Here is a 13,708-nt window from a genome sequence, read left to right on the forward strand (position 1 = left end):
TAGATTTGAAACTTATTTTTTATTTTTCTAGATCAATTTCAAACCTCACTGGGTCAAGTCCCATAATTCTGGCATGTATTTTTGGCAAATTATGCCCCCTTTTGGACTTAGAAAATTCTGGCTAAAGTTTTACGTACAAGTTACTATCTGCAGAACAAATGCAGATATTAAATTGAAACTTCAGATGTGCTTTCGCTGTTATAAAACTATTTGATTGCATCAAATTCCATAACTCTGACATGCATTTTAGTCAAATTATGTCCCCTTTTGAACTTAAAACTTCTGGTTAAAGTTTTGCATGCAAGTTACTATCTCCAAAACTAATGCAGATACTGGATTGAAACTCTATAGATATTTTAACATTTAGGGTAATATTTTCCTGCTTCTGGGACAATTCGAATAGTCGAGCATTGGCTGTCTTACGGACAGCTCTTGTTTCATGTAACACTTGCCAGATACTAACCCAAGTGGAGGCATCAACATACATACATCAAACAACTATTCAAAGGGTAGCGGTGGTCTAGTAGATAAGGTGTCGGACGCTCAATCCAGGGGTCGTGGGTTCGAGCCCCACTGGGGTCACGGCCACGACTTCTCATAAGATACTAGCACTGATTTTACCAGCAAGCTGACTAGAGAGTGGTTCCAATAAGCTTGAAGCTTTCATCACAATCGAGCTAAAACAAATTAGTATAAACTAAACAAATATTCTGGAAACTACACTAGCTTCACCTGAAACAAACTTTCAGTTTCACACAGCAGACAATAAATCAAAACAAATACAAAAGTTTGATTCAACCTTTTATTTCTTTCACTTGAAAGACTGGAGTAGGTTTCATATATTAACAATTCTGTATACCCAGTTTATACAAGCAATGTACTTAATTAATATAAATATGTATTGTGTATGTGAAATAGGGAACAAAGTGGACACTAAAGAACAAAGTGGGTTCTTAAATGTCCATCGGAACAAAAGTTGCAAACAATCAAAAGACTTTGCACCTAAATCTTCAGACCTCATATCCCCAAAAACTTTTCTAACCCCATACTTTGTTGCAACATTATAGTCAACGTACATAACCAGGATAAAAAATGGAAGTAATTCATCAAGGCTAGCAGACACTTTATTCTGACAATGCATACTATTCTGCAAGTGTGCATTAATAAATTATCAGTTATGTCCTGAAATATGCATGAATTACGCAGGACAACTATACTGCACAACTTTAGCAGCACACATAAAAACCAAACCATAATGTGTGGAGTTAGAAAAGTCTTCAAGTGTACATAGAAAATGGAGCAAATTGTAGAAAAACTTGTTGCTTTTATCTAAAATCATTTTAAAAAGATTGCTAACTGAAAAAGTACTGAAAGGTTCATTACAGATTGATACAATTAATTGAAAAAGGATATATTCTGAAAACTATCTCTCAATACTCAAATCATACTGTAACAGTTTGAAAAGAATGGAACAGAGACCAAATGATCTAAATATGATCAGCTCTATTTGGAAATATGTCTTGATAGAAGACCAGCAGTACAAAACTATACAGGCAGCTCTTTCTAGGAGAACCATAAAGTTCTAATGAAAACATAACAATAAAAAAACCTATTATATCAGTTTGCTTAAACAAGAAAATTTTAACCCTTACCAGCAAGGGTACAACTGACTTGCGACCAGTGTAGATCATGATCAGCCAGCACATCCTTGCAGTCTGATCAAGATCTGCACTGTCCGCCATTCAGTCAGTATCTTTTTAGTAAACATCCTGACCAGACTGCAAACAGCATGGATCCTGACCAGACTTCGCGGATGAGCAGGCTGGTCTGGATCCATGCTGGTCGCAAAGCCACTATATTGGTTTTCTCATGGCGCGGCTCAAATTATAAATTTTGAGCTATTTTATAAGTTCATAAGCTCACTGACCTCATCTATTGATTTGCATGACATACAAAAATTATATACACTAGTTTTTACATGACACAGTGTTTTTGCAATTCTGCAAAATATTGACAAACATTTGAAATTGTTTTAAAATATAAATTTCTACACATTGGGTATTGTTCTTAGTTCTTTAAATCCCTGGTCCACCAGAAAGAATGATTTACAATTTGCCATCTTAGAGGCAGTTACAACGTACATTCTATACAGCATAAAACTTAACAATGAATATTAAAAAAAACACTGAATTTATGCATAGCACTAAAGCTCCTTGTAAAATGTTTGCATGAAGTGAACACTGTCATAAATGGTTTGCAGAGTAGAAAACAGGAATACTGATATACATAATGTGCATTAAATAGCATGAGCATTTATACATACAAGATCCTTTATACATATATTTCCTTTATACATATACATACTTTATACATATATCTTAAACAGAACTGTGACTATATATTTACAATCCGTACAAAAATATAACTGAAAACAGATGAAATTATTTACATTTTTGGACATCTTTTGAAATGGAAGCCCTAAAACAACTATTTTGATTAATGTATGAAATGAAGAAAAAAAATACATTGCAACTATACTATCTGAAAAGAACAATTTAATATACATGTAATAGGAAAACGAGCTGGCCATCTATGAAATTAAGAAAGTAACGTTGTTGCTATATCATCCTGAAAGGATGATTTAATATGAAATGTAAAAAAAGTAGGGGGGAAAAAAAGATAAAAGAAATCCAGAAAGTTCAAATCTGTACAAAAAAATCTGTTTTCATGATTATATTCTTCATAATACTTAGTGCTCACAATTTTAAAATATGGAAAGTAAAGTGTTTCTCTGTGGGAGCCGTAATTGCCCCTGTTTAATGCATTGCCCTACTACAAGTTTAAAACAACAAAAAATATTTAACATAACAACACTGTATACCAAAACAACAGGTATATCTATACCACAACGTTTATCTACAAGTACATAATTATGTACAGAAAGAATACCTGGTGTCCCTTTTCATTTAATGTGTCAAACTCACTTCCTGAAAACTTTTGAACAAAACAAACATTAAAATTTTGGCATATTTCCCAATAATGGTACATCAGCCAGAACAGAAATAAACTTTGATACCACTAACTATTGTTCTGCTTTCTCTACATTGAGCATTTATAAACATGAACTGCTTATACAAAGTTTAATGCTACCATGAGATTCAGGATCATTTATGACTACTTTGGCACTTCTCTTGAACAGAATAGAACAAAAATCACTATCAATTAAAAACTACACAACCTATTATGAACTGTAACAATGAAACACAAATGATCAATTCTGAATGCTGCAACTTAAGAATTTTTAATGTTACACCAACACAATTATAGGTCAAACTGCAACTTTCAAGCTTTGAGTGGAGGAAGACCCATATTATCTCATTACAGATGGGAACCTGGGTAGGACCACCGACCTTCAGTAAGTCAGCTGGATGGCTTCCTCAGACTCGGTATTATACATCTGGACTCTGAGAAGGTAGTTTTATATCTGATATTCAACTAAATGTTTAGCCTTTTGTTGGTTGTGGCGTTTTTTGTTCGACTCAATACTGCCAATCACATTTTACAATAGATTAAGCTTGGACATAAGTTATGCACTTAAATCAAATCCATAAAACTATTACTGATGAAATCTGAAATTTACTTGACAAAAATATAAGTAAGCAGTAATAAGGTGAATTAAATGTAACATACATAGCAGCTAACAACTGTACAATACTATATATACACACAGGCACAGTATGGCACATAAAATGATACAACACTATTCAACCGGACTTGAGCCGCACCATGAGAAAATCAACATAGTGCATTTGCAGTCTTGTCAGGATCCATGCTGTTCACTACAAGTTTCTCTAATTGAAATAGTCTTTGAAAGTGAACAGCATGGATCCTGACCAGGCTGCATGGATGCACAGGCTGGGCTGGATCCATACTGGTCGCAAATGCACTATGTTGGTTTTCTCATGGTGCGGCTCGTTTTACCTCTAGAATTTTTATTGGTTAAAAGGTGGTCACATTGTGACAGTTATTCATAGTTAAATATCCCCTTAACAGAAACTTAGGAAATATCTACATCAACAGCTATTAGTGTAAAAGTGTAAATGACTAATAAGGGAAACAATTAAACCAACAACAACCTGATAATTAGCTTTAAACCAAAATTCCCCCCCCCTCACCCCCCTGAATTTAAAGTTCCAATATAATAGTTCCAACATGGAACAAAAGGAATAATCTGTATGTCTTGACCTGACATGGTAAAGTTGTCTGGAGCTAAGACCTTGACCTGACATGGTAAAGTTGTCTGGAGCTGACCATCTCACAAGAGAAACATTTGTAATTTGGAAATCCTCCAAGCAGAAGGAAAGAAAGATATGAAGCAGTCTGGAAATACTGGCTTCTTCTCTTCGATCTCATTGTACGACCGTTACCTCGGCCTGCTTCTGCAGGTCATGTCATTCTGGGAAATGGTTGATCAAAGATTTTTGAAAATCCTCTTTAAAAAAAAGAGTTAAAGGTCATACTGAAGACATAAAACACTGTCTTTTCAATTTTAATTTCAACACACAACCTTGACCTTCAACTGAAATGACTGGAAGTTGCTTCTTGCATTTTTTCTCATAATAATAATCATTCATTTTGTTGTGTAAAGTTTTGTAACAACTGTTCAAGCAAGTCAAAACATACACAGCTGACACTCGTTAACCAAGCACTTTTCCAGATGTATCAGTCAGATATAAGTTAATTAAACATGTGAATGAAGTATTGCCATGCAATACAAAGTCCCCTACTGGAAGGCACCTAACTTTCTCTACTGCATTATAACATAATGAACTGATATCTGTCAATGATGTATAAACAATATTGTACTATATAATTATGCAATCACTTGGATTAAAATTTGCATATATAAAAACCTACACTTGTTTTCATATTGATTTTTTTTTTTTTGGCCGATTATAAAAAAAGTTATCATATAAGTTATTTATAGTAACAACAAAGGGAAATTAATCCTAAAAAAAATCTATATAACGTAAATCCACAAGAAACTCTTTACCAGGTAGAGATAGGTCAAAATACACCTAAAAATTGGATATAACATGCATGTATACCACAGAAAAGTGCTTTCGCTATTCCCTACGGCCAGTAATAAAAAAGTTACAATATAATCTATTTATAGTAAAACACATTGACAAAACTCTAAAAACAAGGGTGCTTCATAGTGGTAAACATTTTGTGCCAAGTTGCATCAAATTCCCTCCATGCATAAAGAAGAAATGCTCCGAACAAAGTCATTCTTGAGTTTGACCTCTGACCTCTAAGTATGACCTTGACCTTAGACCAAGGGACCTGGTTCTTGCGCATGACAATCAGTCTCATGATGGTGAACATTTGTGCTAAGTTACATCAAAATCCCTCCATGCATAAAGAAGAAATGCTCCGGACAAAGTCATTCTTGAATTTGACCTTTTACCTCTAATAATGACCTTGACCTTAGACCTAGGGCCCGGGTTTTGCGCATGACATGCTGTCTCATCCAAGCAAATATTTGTGTCAAATGATATTTAAATCTCGTTTTGTATGACAAAGTTATAGCCTGGACAGGAAAAAAATCCTGTTGACATTTCATTCAAAGTGTGACCTTGACCTTTAAGCTAGGTTCTGGGTGCTGCGCATGACACATCGTAATATCATGGGGAACATTTATGCCAAGTAATATTGTATTCCCTTGATGGATGACAGAGTTCTGGAACGGACAGGAAAAAAACCCTATTGACCTTTGACCTCCTATTGTGACTTTGACCTTTGAACTAGGGGTCTGGATTATGCGCAGGACACGTTGTCTTATCATGGGGAACATTTGTGCCAAGTAAAATCAAAATCCCTTCATGGATGACAGAGTTATTGACCGGACAGGAAAAAAGCCCTGTTGACATTTGACCCCCAACTGTGACCTTGACCTTTGAACAAAGGGCCCGGGATTGGCATATGACACGTCGTCTCATCATGGGAAACATTTGTGCCAAGTAATATCAAAATCCCTTCATGGATGGCAGAGTTATGGACCTAACAGGAAGAAAGCCCTGTTGACCTTTGACCCCCAATTGTGACCTTAACCCTTGAGAAAGGAGCCCAAAATTCGCAAACAACACGCGGTCACATCATGGGGAACATTTGTGCCAAGTGATATTAAAATCCCTTTATGAATGACAGAATTATGGACCAAACACAAAAGACCCTGAGCATGCCATGTTAACATTTGACTGCTAAGTGTGACCTTGACCTTTGAGCTAGTGGTCTCAAAGTTAAGCACGACATATCATCTTATTATGAGGTACATTTGTGCCAAGTGATACTACAAGAGCTGTCTGATGACAGCGCGCTCGACTATTCGAAGAATTGATTGCAGAATGAGGTCAAAATATTTCCACGGATATTCAGACAAAAGAAAAAAATAGATTAGACAAACAATGTTCCTGTATTACTTTGATTTCGATAAGTCTTGCACTAAATGGCAGTATATGAGCCAATTTCAAAGTCCAAAAAGGGCCATAATTCAGTCAAAATAGTTATGTACTCTTGCCTACAGATGGAAATCATAATGATAAACAAGTGTTCAAAGTTTAAAAGCCATATGTCAAATAGTTTTGAAAAAACATGGACTTGTATGAAAACAGAACCAATTTCAAAGTCCAAAAAGGGCCATAATTCAGCCAAAATAGATGACAGAGTTATGTTCTCTTTCCTACAGATAGAGACTATTATACTAAACAAGTGATAAAAGTTTCAAAGCCATATGTCAAACACTTTACAAAAAATATGAACTGGTACGAAAAACTTAACCAAGATTTCTAAGTCAAAAAAGGGCCTTAATTCAGCCAAAATCCTTGATGGAGTTATGTGCTCTTGCCTATAACTGGACATGGTGATGGTAAACAGGTGTTGAAAGTTTCAAAGCTTTATCTCAAAAGACTTTGTCAAAATATGAACTGGTACGAAATATTAACCCAGATTTCTAAGTCAAAAAGGGCCTTAATTCAGCCAAAATCCTTGATGGAGTTATGTGCTCTTGCCTATAACTGGACATGGTGATGGTAAACAAGTGTTGAAAGTTTCAAAGCTTTATCTCAAAAGACTTTGTCAAAATATGAACTGGTACGAAAAACTTAACCATGATTTCTAAGTCAAAAGGGGCCATAATTCAGCCAAAATCCTTGATGGAGTTATGTGCTCTTGCCTATAACTGGCCATGATGATGGTAAACAAGTGTTGAAAGTTTCAAAGCTTTATCTCAAAAGACTTTGTCAAAATGTGGACTGGTACGAAAAACTTAACCCAAGGTGTGACGCTGACACCGACGCCGTTGTGAGTAGGATAGCTCTACTTATTCTTCGAATAGTCGAGCTAAAAATCCCTTCATGGATGGGAGAGTTATGGACCGGACAGGAAAAAAAGCCCTGTTGATCTTTGACCTCCAATTGTGACCTTGACCTTTGAGCTAGGGGTCCAAGTTTTGTGCACGACACATAGTCTCACCATGGGGAACATTTGTGCCAAGTAATATTAAAATCCCTTCATGGATGACAGAGTTATGGACCGGACACGAAATTGCAGACGATGGAATGACGGAATGACAGAACGATGGAAAAGCGCATTCATATAGTCCCCGAAACTGGTTTTCAACCAGTAGGGGACTAAAATCATCTGAAAAACTTCACACTTTCTTTGGAATGTTAAGTTAAGTAAGCGGAAGACATCAAATATTACCTAATTTTGCATGATGGTTGACATATCTAAGAAGTCATATATTGTGTTTTTAGAAAAAGGGACGAAAATCAAACCGAAGAGAATATCATGGTTACATTTTTTTCATTTTGAAAATGAAAAAACAAATGTGTTAATGTTTATGTAAAGACATGACCATAATGAAACGCAAATCATGGCTATAGATTGAGACAACCCAAATAGATAATATGTGTATTACACAAGGAGAATACTTATAGTTGATATGTTTTAAATCTTGATATGCTAGCTATTTCATATATCTATGAGACAATGACAAAACAAGGCAAGAAATTAACATTAAAAACTGCCACTTTATAGCAAGGTATCCATGACATGCAATACATCAACACTTCTTTCTTCAAATTTGGAAAACATGTTGATTTAAAGGAACAAATGACCATTTTTTAAAGTTCAATTTGGGTATGAATGTAGCATAAGCTAGTTTTTAATTTGTCCATATACTTCTGTAAAGGCACTAAACATGCTACATTAGTCTTAACATCAATGCTTAGTATTGTGTTTTATACCATGTTAACATGTCACAGAAATGTATTTGCCACAATCTCAATTTCATATCCTTTGCTTTTTGTTTTCTTCTTCCCATTATTACAAGTACCATGGAAAATAAAATTTACAAAAAAAAATGTATGGAGGTACGATTCCATGGTCCTTGAACAAATTTGCGGCACTTCTTTACTAAATGAGGTCAAAATTGGTTTGAGCAGCATATACTAGCAATTATTTTATCCCGGCAATTTTTTAGCAAGGCTACATGATAATTTTCCTCAAGTATTTGAAGCTTATCATATTTGTAAAAATTAACTGTTCAAGAAGGATTGACATATTTGTGTATATCAGTTATCTGCTGATAAAGGTTATTCAGAGCTTCTCTTTGCTCGTAAAGGCTATCTATAGCTTGTCTAGAGACAGACACTTCATTGTCATGGTTGCCAGGTGGAGATAGACCAACGGTATTACAGAGAGTTTCTATCATGGCTGGCAATCTCTCTCGACATTGTTTCCTTACTTCAGCAACTCTGACATCCTCTCTGTCTTGTAGCTGAAATATAAATAAATAAATTTCCTTCCTATGTTTTGGGATGAAGGTTGGAAGTGCATTTAAAAACAAGACTTCTGAGTAGAATAGATGGCAGGTTACCAAACACAACTGCATTTCTCTTACTTAGATACTACAAAAGATCAAGTAGTTTCAGAGATGTTTCATAAAAAAGTTGTTGATGACATGGGTCAATTACAGAAACTTGCAAGAGTGTAAGTGCTCCGGTGAGCTAAAAACGTTACCATTTAAAATGTACAATACAATGCAAATAAGTTTAAGTCAAAAATAAGGTGTTATGGAATAACAGTGAACCCAAGTGGTTACAACTTCAATATTTCAAGCTTACTTTTACTATGGTTTCTTTATGGTTATTTTTTGAGTTTTAAGTCCCACTGACATAGTTAACTTGGCAACTTTCTAGCATTTTACAGAGGAGGAAAACCCAATTTACACTTCCATGCATAATTTAAGACACAGGTCCAAGCACCTCTGTAGAACCATCTACCTTTCAGCTGGATGGCTTCATAACTTGACAATCCAAACATAACTCAAACCAAGTCTGATGAGGGTCAAGTGTTATGAAATTGCAACCTTAACCGCTTGATTATGGAAATTATTTAATCTAATCCTTAGCTCAATTTAACTATGGTACATCTTACAACCTCGTTAGAATTAACCTGCAGCCTAATTACCTTCGGGAAAGTCTGTGTCATCTTATATATTGCCGACTGTATTTGGTCCAAAGATTCTAGTACTATGGAATGTGGGTCAGCTGGAATTGAAATATTATCTCTTGAGCAAAAAAGCAGTAACTACAACTGAAAAATGTAGGTTCCTTATTGCACAGGCATCAATGCTTTCCTCCAATATATATACATGTATGTAAGAAATACAGGAGGCTCCTAGAAATACAGATAATCTGGCCTCAAGTTACTATTACCAGTGACTTAATACTTTTAAACTATTAACATGGTTGTGAGGCAAATCAAAGATGAACATATTGGAAGGAAGCAACAAAACATTCCTAAGACTAAAGTTCCTCTCGAGTCCTATAGAAACCATAAAGACATGTGAAGGAACTAATAAAATGTATCTCTTTATCCAAAACTTATATTTTCTTTTGAAATGAAGACTGCAATAAGCAAATAGATCATTTTCAAATATTACAGTTGAATGCATTATCATTTCTCGATAAAAGTCAAAAATTGAGCAAAATACAAACCTTGTGCCAGGAGTTGATCTCTTCTAAATGTATGACTGAAGAGCAGAAAACAAAATTAATCAATGCCTTACATTAATAATAAATGTTTCATATTTATATCCCAACTTTCAGTGAAAAATAAACCTATAAAATTAAGTTTTTCTTAAAAGTCATTAAATTACTGCTATCTTATGTTGGACTTGCTTATTAAAACTCTGAAATTTTTAAAGGGAAAGGCAATGTTGTTCTTATGTTAATTCCGTCTGCTAATAGTCTGCCTATATATCCAAAAAAGAGGCCTAGAAATTGGCTTTGATGGCATTTTTTGTTAATGCCCGACAACCATGTTCATTGTTAACTTTATAAAAAATGGAAACTTTTCAGGGGGGCTATCGCCTTCTAAGGGTCATAAGAAGGTCACAGAACAAGGTCAAAGGTCAGTAAGTGCATTTTTGTTATAAACTTCAGATATTTGCAATTTTTGCTACATTCTAATACAAATTTGTAATTTTTCGGTGATAATTATGAATCTCAGAAGTAAAATAAATTACTTCTAATATATTTATTGCATTTGAGACTGGCAAAATTCAAAACGACTAAAGTTATTTCTATAGAATGAGCTTAAATTTTCGTACACTCTTAATATTTTGTTCATTTATGGAACTTATCTTTCTCATGCTTCTAAAATTTTCATATTCTGGCTAACAGTTTCCATAATGGCTGGTTGGTCACCTGTATGATTGAACAGTACAGGTAGAAAAAAATCTATGGTGCTTATTTTATAAAGACTAGTACAGTAAAACTTTGTTTGCTCGAATTCGGATTATCCAATTACTACTTTTGCTCGCTCGAACTCGGTGTCAGGTCTATATAATGTATACTTCACGTTGGCTTGTACTACTGATATCTCGAACACATGTTGCTTGTCCTATCAAGCCCTGGTGAAAATAGTTTGACTGTACTAACTGTTGACAAATCTAAAGATTCCTTCGGAGGCATAGAACTCCAGAACGTAAAAATAGCAAACTCGGTTTGATTAAGTCTGTTTGTGAGATAAAATGAAATGTGAAAATTCTCTCAAGCATTATCTAAAACTGTCCATGCTGTCAATCAAAACTCTATTCCACTGGTTTACGCATGTGCATCAACATGAAAAATGGTACTTTTCATATTTTTGAAAAATTATTCCTTGCACATTGACATTAGGCTATTATAAGAACTTGTAACCGCCCTTCAAGTGTTTCATTGTCTACACTTTTGTAAATATTTGTTTATGTTGGTTCTTTAGATGTCATAACTTCAAAAAGGCTTGATAATTGTCAGTAAATTCGATAGTATATCGAATGTTATATGATCTTTATGACTGTGAATATAGGGGCAAAGCATGTTTGTTTTCCTGTAACAACACCTTTAGATTTCCGAGTGATTGGTTGGTGATAGAACCATGTGGAGCAAACTTACCAAAGTATCACGAAGGAATCTACTGATGTTATAAAGTAAACAATTGTGAGCTAATGCTATTGTAGCCTTAAACGTGTAAAAATAAATATATTGTCAGATAAATTCAGTGCAGAATGTTAGAATGAACTACCCTTATATAGAAATAACTTCTTACCCTTATATAAGAAAATGAATAAACTCCGTAACATTTCACAAGCTATAGACGGGTTAGCCTGACATAATTTATCAATCGGCATTATTTATTATAAATCCATCATTTTGAACTTCAAATCTCTTCTTCATGCTCTTCTCATCCTGCAGGAAGTTATTTTTACGCATTTTATATCTCTTGGTAACTATCGAACCACCATATTTCATCATTTTGATTAGCTGAACCATCATATGTCAGTAATCATGAAAGTATCGGAAGGTATAACTTCAATGTTTCACTGAACGAGCCTGAATGTTTCTATTACCGGTATAAAAAAAATTAAAGCAACCTTCTGATGTTTTATATCTTTAATTTTACATTTTTATTTGTAAAACATCTGAATGACTAATGTTTCAGTGTCAAGACACAAGCTTTGTTTTCACAATGTTATCAAGGACATCCTGTCTGAAACCATGTGTCAGATCTGTAAATTGTTACGATCTGATTAGTTTTTCAACTTTAGTTTGAATAGGAAGTGAGAGTGTAGAAGCAAAGCCAAAGATAAAAAAGATCGAAACAGAAACAGCGTGGTGAATTTTTAGAATAAAATGATGCAAATATCGCATTAAGAGCTTCGGTGATAGAAAATCTAGTTCTTGAAATGTGCTACTTAATTGGAAATACCTAAAATATACTTCACATTGGCTTGTACTACTGATATCTCGAACACATGTTGTTTGTCCTATCAAGCTCTGGCGAAAATAGTTTGACTGTACTAACTGTTGACAGATCTAAAGATTCCTTCGGAGGCATAGAACTCCAGAACGTAAAAATAGCAAACTCGGTTTGATTAAGTCTGTTTGTGAGATAAAATGAAATGTGAAAATTCTCTCAAGCATTATCTAAAACTGTCCATGCTGTCAATCAAAACTCTATTCCATTGGTTTACGCATGTGCATCAGCATGAAAAATGGTACTTTTCATATTTTTGAATTAGCTAAAAAATTACTCCTTGCACATTGACATTAGGCTATTATTAGAACTTATAACCGCTCTTCAAGTGTTTCAATATCTACAATTTTGTAAATATTTGTTTATGTTGGTTCTTTAGATGTCTACTTAATTGGAAATACTTAAAATATGATGATAAATGCCTGACTTATAGTAAAAAAAGAACTATGTTACAGTAAATCAAGGGAATAGTGTATAGATTAACTATTTGAAATCCTACAGATCTGTTTTTAGTTTATTACCGTACATGTACTGTGTAAGCCTATGCTCTGACCAATATTTCAGTTATTCTTCTAAAGCGGTCCTGTTTAACCATCGTCACGTGGACAAATTAACATAAATATATAATTCATATATAATGAATCATCACCAGATTTGAAATCATTTCTTTAGGGGCTGGAGAAGGATTCCATATACTGTTATAAATGTTACTTTCAACATTATTTCAGTTTTGTAACAACGGTCAATTAACCTAATCAGTGTTTCTGGAGTCTCTACAAGTAGTAGCCTTTTCCCTGCAAGTAACTGCCAACATCTCCAAATGATTCAGAAAGTGGAGGACGAAATCTCTCCTGACAATGTCTATTATCAAATCGTCATGGAGAACATTCACCTCTCCCAGGGATCGAATTCATGACCCCGCGATCCACAGATCTGCGCTTTACTGATTGAGCTAAAAATGCTTGTTTGTATACATGACAGTAAAGTGATTTTAACTATTTACGTGAGAATTTTATACATTTATATGTAATTCATTTTCCGCTGTAGTCTTCTTCCTCAAAACCTATCATATTTTCTCTTTCGCACACATTTCTCCAAAGGTGACAATATGTAAATATTCTTTTTATAGTCAGTTCAAAGCTTAAATTCAAGTTTTATTGCTGCCTGAAATGCAAGAAATGCATTTGCAGTGCCATTTTGTAATCATTTGCTCAACAATTTTTGTAACTGCACACCTGACTTTTGTTTTTATCTCTGCCAAATTTTGACAGATTTGAATGAAAATTGGGCACACTGTTTAATGACCGGACACGAAAATTGCGGACAGACCAACAGACCGACA

At 34.4% G+C, this 13,708-nt stretch overlaps 1 protein-coding gene across 6 annotated transcripts in view; it reads right to left on the reverse strand.

Moving 5' to 3' along the window:
• Positions 1-788: 788 nt before the first annotated feature.
• Positions 789-13,708, reverse strand: part of LOC123524303 (mitogen-activated protein kinase-binding protein 1-like) — a 108,867-nt gene continuing 95,947 nt past the window's right edge. For all 6 annotated transcript variants that reach the window (XM_053540769.1, XM_053540744.1, XM_053540760.1 and 3 more), the window contains 3 exons: positions 10,065-10,099; positions 9,535-9,614; positions 789-8,842 (listed from right to left, as the gene is read on the reverse strand). In XM_053540769.1, coding sequence (XP_053396744.1) covers positions 8,609-8,842; positions 9,535-9,614; positions 10,065-10,099 — 349 coding nt within the window. In that variant the 3' untranslated portion in view covers positions 789-8,608. The remainder of the gene's footprint in view (positions 8,843-9,534; positions 9,615-10,064; positions 10,100-13,708) is intronic.

This window comes from Mercenaria mercenaria, chromosome 1 (assembly GCF_021730395.1).
Source record: "Mercenaria mercenaria strain notata chromosome 1, MADL_Memer_1, whole genome shotgun sequence".
Lineage (NCBI taxonomy): Eukaryota > Metazoa > Mollusca > Bivalvia > Venerida > Veneridae > Mercenaria > Mercenaria mercenaria.